The sequence below is a fragment of the Hyposmocoma kahamanoa genome, unplaced genomic scaffold (assembly GCF_003589595.1).
Source record: "Hyposmocoma kahamanoa isolate Upper Pololo Valley unplaced genomic scaffold, ASM358959v1 101, whole genome shotgun sequence".
Lineage (NCBI taxonomy): Eukaryota > Metazoa > Arthropoda > Insecta > Lepidoptera > Cosmopterigidae > Hyposmocoma > Hyposmocoma kahamanoa.
The window spans coordinates 1,860,862-1,870,975 of NW_020653333.1; the positions used below are offsets into that span (position 1 = coordinate 1,860,862).

Here is a 10,114-nt window from a genome sequence, read left to right on the forward strand (position 1 = left end):
CACCATCATGCCGATACCGATTGCCCCTGCCATTAAGTCGGGTGTACGAGTCGAATGATTATATTGTCGGACCAACTCTGAACTCCTTCACTATAAGTTCGATCAAGGAAGTACTGCCACCTTACCTGTTTCTGCCGCCAAGCAGTAATGTCACCATTACTATGTTCCAGTTTTGAAGGGTTAAGGGTGCTGGTGAAATTACAGGCACATGGGACTTATTAACTTATAACTCAGGGTGACGGGCACAGTGGTAGTGCCCCTCAGATCTTTGTAATTTAAAGCTCTGAGTGGCACTGCAACTGTTATGGACAAGCGTGTAGCTTACCATGAGGCGCACGACTTGTCCGTCCCGGCACTGGATCTTATAAAAAAATAAGAATATCAAAATATCCCTGTCCCCGACACGATTACGGTATTTACCATATGTCAGAGAGGGCTAGGTAATAACGAGCAAAAATGCTCTATGGAATCTATGGAATAATAATACTATTTAGTAATGAATGTTCATTCAGATCATTCGAATATGAAAATTAGTAGACTACTAACTTGATTATCACTAGTAACAGGTACTACTAGGACATTGAGTCAACCCGTGACCATGGAGCGTGCAACCGTTCCGAAATATCGAGAAAATAAAAAGAAGTTATACCGTGGTAAGAAACCTGTTACTAGTGATAATCATTTAGTGAATAACCACGAAAGTCTTAAAAAGACTACTAACTTGTCATTCGAATGACAGGAGAATAAAATTACTAACGAGTCGAATATCGAAACCATTCACAATCGCGCATCGCTAGAACCCACATAATATTAATTTTCATTTTGTTTAAAAATGTGGATCACGTGTTATGATAATGAGGGAAGAATACATTAGAACACCTTTTTGTTGCAGCCCGTAAAAAGAGAAACAATAAATTTTAAAATATACTTAATTACATCCAACCAAATTCACCAGAATTCCAAAAACATTGTTATAAATTACATAATATCGTTGCTTTTCAAAAGTGGCTACCCAAACCTAATTTGTTCATTCTTTGCTTTATTACAGTTGTTTGCATAATATGCTAAATTTGATTGTAAATAAGATACCAGCTTTCCGTCGGTTAAAATAATCACGTAACAATATTGAACCAAAAATATAGAAAAATGGACCAATAAATCGGTTTCGTGTGTCAAATAAGCAGATTTTTTTTAAACACATCTTCCCGATGAATTAGCGATTTTTGAGATAGGCCGCTATTATAGTAATTCATCGATGTATCAACCCATATTAAAATATAATAATAAGTCTTGCAGTGCTTTATCGCCCCAATCATCATACCCTTAAGGCCCCTTGTTGGTCCCTTGCAGTAAATTTAGTGGCAAAGGACATTGGCATGTACCAGTATCGCCTCGCGCTCCTCGAGGTCCCATGGGACCTAGGTCATGAGAAAAGATGAATTAGTTTTTATTTTAATTATGATACCAAGTTGTTGTATTGGCACAAAACCAATCAATACCTTCTTTGCCTGGATCGCCTCTTTCTCCTTGTTTCCCTTGCATTCCTGGCGGGCCTCTAGGACCTAAAAATAAAGTCCATGAATACCTCTTCTCTATTACTATCCTATATCCTATATAATATCTTTGTCTTTATATTAACTAATAACTATGTCCGTACTAGTTACAATGATATTTTGACCAACTGTGACCCCAAAACATTCCCATTATAATAATGTGGGTTTCAATTCCCATGCCCCGTGATATCTGTGACTATGAGATCGACTTGTAGGTATTTATTAACAATGCATACCTGGAGCCCCAATCATTCCATCAAGCCCGGGTCGTCCAATGCCTTCGGGTCCTCGCACTCCCTTTTCCCCTTTCTGCCCAAATGGTCCAGGTAAGCCTGGCAGCCCGTTTAGTCCTGAAGCGCCAGGGTTGCCCTTGAGACCTGGTGCACCTGGTAGACCTGAACCCAAAAAATACCTCTTTTTGTTAGATCTTGTGCTATTTATACAGGACAGGCAGATGATGTAACCTGATGTTAAATGGAAAGTGGAATCGAAACGTAAAGGAACCAGAGCAATGTTGAAATACACCGCACTTGCCACCTCTACCTTGCATGCCCAGAAGACGCCTATTCACGCCTCGTTTGCGGTACTCCATATCATAAGAGGAAGGGAATACATGCGCTGGTGGGGAGTTCCAATTGTCTTTTGTGCGACAGAAAAAGGTGCCACCAAACCAAAACTTTTATGAAACTGAATATTACACCACACAAGGACATGGCAAACCAGGCGGCGTCAATGCTACTAGGGCCCAAAAGACGCTGTAGGCTGCAGTAGCCAATGACCTTTTTTCTCGTGACCCGGGAAATCTTTGTATTTGATTTTTCAACGACTTTTTAACCGCAGCGCCATCTATGAGAAATCTATGAAAGTATTTCGTCACCCAGTTAGATACCTTTATAGCTACCAGCCCCGACTAGAAATGTCGCTATTCACCGTATTAAAATTTTTATTGAATTGAATTCAATTATTCTATATGTGAAATTACTCCACTAGTGTGTTATAATTATTAATACAAAGATCAAAAGAGAGTGTTCACTCAGAAAAAATTCCTTCGACCCGGCCGGGTTCGAACCGACGTTTTCTATCAAAGCGTGTCAGGCGCTAGAACGAACTCTAGCGGACCTCACGAATTTTTCTGTGCTTGTTGTCGAAGATACGACAACAAGCATAAAGATTTGTATTTGGTTTTTCAACAACTTTACTAATATTTAGTTCAGTACTCCGCGTCTCGAATGGCCAATCCATCCGCTTATTTTTTTTAGGGAATCATCATACTTATTAATCGGCTTGAGCCGGTTTGAAATGTCCTGTACTTGTCTGATGACATACACAGGACTATTTACTAACAACCTCGCAGAACTATTTACTAACATCATAAACAACAAATTTTAATCCACGACTTTAAATAATTCATCTATTTATTTTTCATAGAAACATAAATAGATTTAAATAGGTCACTCTAAACGGTAACAAGTCAGTGCAGGACTGAGGTGGAGTCGTCGCGGTAGGCGCTTGCACGTTCAAACTTATTCTGCCAAATACAAATCTAAAAAGTGTCAGATAGTACTAAAAACTTAAAAGTTTCTTTTTGGTAAATTTATTTATGTTTTGAACAAAGTCGTGGAACAAAAGTTGTTGAGTATGATGTTACTAATACAGTCCCGCGAGGTTTAAAAATACCCATTTATACTAATTAATGACTAATACAAATTAGGTATTCGTTACAATTACAAGACAACGTTGCATATTGTGGCGCAGACCACGGGAAAGGAGCGGGGGCTGAATGGGACCGCTTATGTAGGACCTATGACATCAGCGAGTCAGGGTGCTGCGCTCCGTTCGACGTAGCGTTCGACGCGGCCACTTTATGTTCATGGAATAAGAACTACAAAAACGTAGCGCGTCGCGCTTGAGCTCACCGACGCGAAACGCACGTTTTTTACACTCTTACATGAACCTAAAGCTTTTTCTGTCCATCTCAAGCCGATTCCTCAGACGACCCTATAGCCTTTTATTTTATTTTTTTCAAAAAGCATCAGTCTGTGCTGATTCGTATGTCATTCCAATAGTGGTTTGGTAAAATTTTGTTTTACTGTAAAGTTAGACTGAACCTTGTTAGACTGTAAAGAAAATTTTCTTGACCGCGAAGAGTTCAAATTACACAGTGAACCCCACGTTATGTTTCATTCACGCAAAACAAATTGAACTAAAAATTCTTACCTGGTACTCCGGGTGGTCCAGGCAATCCTGGTGACCCCATCGCACCCCTTTTTCCCCGCCTTTCGTAGACCCGCTCCAGTGCATTAATCTTGTGTTCCAGCTCAAGCAGGGGTACTGCACAGAAAAAGTATTAACAAATTTGTTATAATTATTCATTCTAAAATCGAGCTCATAGAAAAATTCGTTGGATACCACAGCAACCGCTCTAACAAACACAGGTGCTCTATCAACAGATCAAGTTTGAGGCCATTCCCTGTGAATTTGCCGCATGACATTTAAAATCCTTTTTAACCTGATCTATCGTTTGTACTTTCGAGCTAATACTGTGAAAAGTGAACAAACAAATTAATAGCAATTAACTGACGTTATTATTTCACCGCTGGCTTAACGAATTGATAACGAAGAGTGAATAGGCGAATTATCAATCCACTAAAGTTTCTTAATTGATTCATGACTAAATCGGTCATAAGGATGCTTCCCTCAACGTTTTCTTTGAAAAATAATATTTATTTATTCAAAATTAAAGTCATAACAATACAAGTTCCATTTCACAAGTACTTATTGGTATGACACCCCTTATTGCGCCTATACTCTGTCCAACCCTTAGAGGATGGAAAAAAATAAAGGAATAGTCTAAGGTCCAACCATTTATTTAACTTTTGACAGCTCGAATTCTAATCTATTAGTGATGTGCTAAAGCGTTTCCGATTTGATTTTTTATAACAATCGATTTTACTTATGAAGAAGTTTTAATCGTAAATGTGAGCGGGTTCCAAAAAAAGATCTTGTCTCTTGTCTGACTGGGATGGTGATATTGCGTTTGACAATTTGTGTACTCAAGAATTAATAATTAATGTTAAATTTAAGTGATTATTCCCGTTCATATGGGGGAAGAATCCGACGATCCATTGTAAAAAACAATAAGAATATACTATAATTATTAATAATTTATTTCATTTCATTATAATTTATTAGACAGTATCAAAATTTACCAACTTGAATAATCTTTGTTACATAATCTGTTGGTTCGATAAAAATCGTAGCTAAAAAATTAAATAATAAATAAAATAAAAACCATTTATTTCAGACAATGTAGTCCATACAAGTTAGCAAGTTAGTAACATGACACCTTATTATTGTTAGTATTAGGATTAGTACTCAATCGAAAAAATAATACCTAATAATTAGTTACAAATATAGGGTCTTTCAACAAGAACTTTGTTTTCTAAAACAAAATAAAACAAAAAATTTAGATGAAGATGATTCAAATTTTTATTGTATTACAAAGAGAAAAGTTCGGCAATTATGAATGAAAAATGATATCTGGCAAATGTCCACCACGACCACGCTGACAGAAGTCGATTCTTTCATCAAAATTTTTAATCACTTTTTGGCAAAATGTCGGGTCTATTTCGGCTATCACATCACGGATTTTGAGTTTTAAGGCTGTAGTCGATTCGATTGGCTCCGTATAGACTCTGTCCTTAAGATAGCCCCACAAAAAATAATCCAGTGGTGTGAAATCACACGATCTGGCTGGCCATTTAACAGCTGAATTTCGGGAAATTACGCGATCAGCAAATTTGGTTTGCAATAAATTGATCGTCTCATTGGCTGTGTGACATGCCCGTCTTGTTGAAACCACATGTCGTGATATCCATGTCATCAATGCTAGGCCAAAATTGAGTTGTTAACATCTCGCGATAGCGTGATCCATTCACCGTTACCGCATTTCCAGCCGAATTTTCGAAAAAAACGGCCCAATGCCAACGGCACAAGTCACATTGCCACCGAAACAATGAATTAATTTATTGCAAACCAAATTTCCCGATAATTTCACGAAATTCAGCCGTTAAGTAGCCAGCTCGATCATATGATTTAACACCGCTGGATTATTTTTTATGGGGTTATGTTAAAGACAGAGTCTATACGGAGCCAATCGAATTGATTGCAGCCTTAAAACTCACAATTTTTGAAGTGATTAACCAAATAAACCCACCACTTTCTCAAAAAATGATTAAAAACTTTATGGAAAGAATCGACATCTGTAACTGTGGTCGTGGTGGACATTTATCAGATATCATTTTTCATTAATAATTGCCAAACCTTACTTTTATTAATACAATAAAAATTTGAATCATTGTCATCTAAATTTATTGTTTTATTTTGATTTACAAAACAAAGTTCTTATTGAAAAACCCTATATAACAAACAGGGCGAACCCAGCCACCCAGATGCTTCACTGATTCACACGTAGAACATGCAACTCAGTGAACTTCCGGAACACAGCTGCATCCATCCTGCCTGCTATCATCTTCAGGATCTCGTTGTTGCTACCCCTCGCCCTTCGTACTAACGAAGTGGACATTTTGCGCATGATGGCATAGAAATCATCCATGCCAGCACCCACAAACATGCCACATGCGCTACAGAAACGGGGAAGCTTCAACAAGGCCCTGAAGGTATTATTATACTGGACTCGCAAGGCGCCGTACTATCTCAGCTAAAGTTGGACCATAGAGCACACGTGTAGAAGCACTGGCAGTATGCTCTACAGAGTGTGAGCTTCACTCCAGTCATACACCTTGTGAGTCTATGAACCAACATATTGCCTCGAACCGACAACGCCCAGCGCTCCCTCTTTATGTCTCCCTCATCCTTTAGGTCCTCTGTCACAATATGACCCAAGTACCTAAACTGTGCAACACGCCTCAATGGTACTCCATTTAAAAGTATTCATGGTACATAGGCTGGTTCTTTAATTTTACCCTTAAACAGCAAGAACTCTTTCTTTTTCTCGTTGTACTTTGAACCGTGTTGCACAGCATAGGTCTCACAATGACATATAAGTCGTCTTATACCACTGATTGAAGGGCTGAGCAACACCATATCGTCCGCATAGCTAATGTTATTAACGATTGTGTTGTCAATACGGCATCCGACATGCATGCTGCTCAGCTCTCCAATCAGGTTATTAACAAACAAATTAAAAAGTCTAGGCGAGGTTAATATCCCTTGCCTAACGCCACAGCTCCAAACATACTCATCAGATTGAGCATTTGCCCATTTTACTACATTCTTTTGATTACTATACCAACGTGAGAAAATACCAACTACTTTAGGTGATGTGCCCGCTTTCTTCAATTTTGTCCAGAGAATAACATATGACACTAGGTCAAAAGCTTTTGAAAGATCTAAAAAGCAGGCGTATACCGGGGTCTCTCTTTTGATATAGTAATCAACAGCATATTTTAGTGACAAAATGGCAATCTCTCGTCTTTAAAGCCGAATTGCGAGTCGTGTAATAGTATTTGGTCACTTAGGTGAACATCTGATATCCTGTCCAGAACGTTAGCTGTCACTGTCGCTAGTGAGATTGATCTATATCACATGTCATGGCCGTGTCACCAGTACGGTTCTTAACAAACGGGATAACTACAGTCTTCATCAGATCCGGTGGTAAATATGAGTGTCTTACACAAAAAGTAAATAACAAAGACAAAACTCTGTTAATGTGTGACCCTGCATGTTTCAGATGCTCAATACTGAGCCCATCATGCCCCGGAGACTTGCCTCTTTTCATATTATTAATTGCCAATCTGACATCTTTGGCAGTGATTTTGATAGGCTGCTCCACATGACAGGGGTCAGCATCAGACACCTCAGAGCTTGGCAAAGACGGTTCAATCTTAAAGTGATCTTTAAACATATTCGCAACACTCTTTGTATCGCTTATGCCTTCTACACTAACTGGTAATTCCACCCTACCATTAAAATTTTTGTGCTTTTCCAAAATTTGTCAAACTGTTTAGCTGAGTGCTGCAATGCAAGTATGTCAATTTTGATTTGATCTTGTTTTTGCTGACAGTACCTAAGCTTTAATTTAAATATTTTACGACTTAAAATCATTTTTTCAAATATGGGTCCATTCTCAGGCTTCCGTGTTTGTTCCACCCCATAACACATATAAATGTGTTTTGGGTTAAATATAAATTTATTACAGTTTTTTGCCTCTCGATTACGACTTGTTATGGATGCTTGTCTTATAATAGAAATAATGTTTTCATAGAACTTATCTATAACATGTCTGTGACTGACTTCATTCTGTCTGCACATTTTTTTAAATTCACAGGGAAAGTCTACACATTTTAATTGAGTATTACAAATTCTAAATATTTAGCAATTACTTCTAGGCTCCTAAGCCCCCATCTAACACTATTTGAACTGTTTTAGGTTACATTAGGTCTAGATCTAATTAAACCAAGATTACATTATATTATTAGAGGGTAATGGTCGGACCAGTACACATCATATACTATATTAACACTTGTAACTGTAAGTCATGCAGCCTGACTAGTTAGACAGTGATCCAACCACCTCCTGCTACCTGTGGCCTGACAGACAAATGTGTGCTTGTTCAGTACATTATTTATTTCCTTGTCCGCACACACCCATAGTCTTTCAGAGCAAAAACACATAAGTTCCCTATAAAATAGTGTCTCTGTGTGAGCATTAAAGTCATAATATATATACGCAGTCTGTGTTACATACCTCTGCTATAGCTACTATATTTGCTAAACATTCCGTAAACATAAGCAAATTTATTATTATTATATTATATTATACATATAAGCCTTATTAACAGGCATAAAAACACACACGATCACAAAGACGCGAATATCACTTGTAGTTGCTTTAATAGCAACAATACGTTCAGTATTACACGAAACGACTGACACATGTTAAAACGCACATTTTCGCCACAATAAAGTCACGCCGACCTTGTATTATGCCCGCTACTGGCTCCATCCCGGACTTTCCAGTATAGCTGAAATCTCTGTCAATTTCACTAAGAAATGGTAGATCCTGCGGCAGCAACCAATGCTCCTGTAACGCTACCACATCCTTCCTTCACAATCCTTGCACAAAGATATTACACATTCGGCGCTACGTTTTATGTTCTTACAATTATAACTTACTATTTTACTGAGTTTTTGTTCCATACAGGTATTAAAATGTCACTCACTGATTCCGTAGCATCCTGTGGTGGCGGTCTTCTGCTACTAAGGTGAACGAACTCTCTAAATGAGATAAAGAGCACGTCGCTTCACTAAAATTAAAAAATAAAAGAGTCCAGGAAGTATTGCATTTTTTGCCTATGGTTGTATGTCAATAATTCGGAACTTCGGAGACATGAATATGTCAAAAGTGAAATAAATGGTTTGACGGAGTATAGTCGCTGATTATTGTATATACATTACAAAATATATAATGTAAAATATAATTAGATGCGAATCTAGCCGATTGAAGTAATGTTCTTTTAGTGTTCGATATTTGTATTAATAATTATAACCAACTACGTAAAACATCGTGACATTCAATAAACCATCTCTAGTCAGGTGATGGTAGCTGTAAAGGTACCTGGCTAAATGAAGAAATAGATTTCTCACAGATACCGCCACGGCAAAAAAGTCATTAATAACCATAAACTAAGATCTGCACATAGAACAATTCGTGAGGTCCGCTGGTTCGTTCCGTGGCTTAGTTGGCATAGCGTCTGCCACGGTTTGCTCGAAGACGTCGGTTCGAATCCCGCCGGATCGAAGGAATTTTTTCTAAGTTATCGATCTTTATATTAATAATTATAACAAACTAGTTGAGTAATTGCACAAAAAAATATCAATTCAATACAAATTTTAATTTAGCCATTTCATAGAATTACGTAGAAATTTTTAAAGTGTGGTCTACAAGATTCCATCTGTTGATATTCGTAGGGATGCGTACACACTCTTTCTGTAAAATAAGAAATCATTCACCTAGGTACTGTTGCTCCATAGTATCAAGCCGTAATTTAACCGTTCAAACGCATGCGCATGTGACGATGCTAACCTCGTTCATCGTCATCCCACCTTTTTATCACCCTCTTTAATGGTTCCAGGCCACTTATAAATTTTGAATCGTTCTCAAAATCCTTTTTCTTCCACTTTTTCTTCCGTGTGTTGGTTCATCCGTCCGTTTTGACGCATTATGCCAGAAACGCAAAATGACAAACGGGCAGAATATGAGATTCGCAAAATGCCAGTCACAAAATACCAGATTCACAGAATGCCAGATTCGCAGAATGCCAGATTAGCAAAATGCCAGATTCTCAAAATGCCAAATATCACTGACAAGAACGAGCATTCCTCCCCCTGACGCACGAACTAATGTCCAGTGGTCGTCAAGTAAAGTGGACGTTATACGACTGAAAAAATGATTAATAATCAAGCGAAGTTCTGATGTTTGTTTGTGTGTGTGTGTGTGTGTGTGTGTGTGTGTGTGTGTGTGTGTGTGTGTGTGTGTGT

General features: G+C 38.0%; 1 protein-coding gene across 1 annotated transcript in view; it reads right to left on the minus strand.

The window, feature by feature from the left end:
* Positions 1-724: 724 nt before the first annotated feature.
* LOC113230338 (collagen alpha-1(IX) chain-like) overlaps positions 725-10,114 on the minus strand; it is a 60,095-nt gene continuing 50,705 nt past the window's right edge. The window contains exons 20-23 of the mRNA XM_026464233.1: positions 3,771-3,884; positions 1,790-1,948; positions 1,500-1,562; positions 725-1,418 (exon numbers count right to left, since the gene is read on the minus strand). Coding sequence (XP_026320018.1) covers positions 1,324-1,418; positions 1,500-1,562; positions 1,790-1,948; positions 3,771-3,884 — 431 coding nt within the window. The 3' untranslated portion in view covers positions 725-1,323. The remainder of the gene's footprint in view (positions 1,419-1,499; positions 1,563-1,789; positions 1,949-3,770; positions 3,885-10,114) is intronic.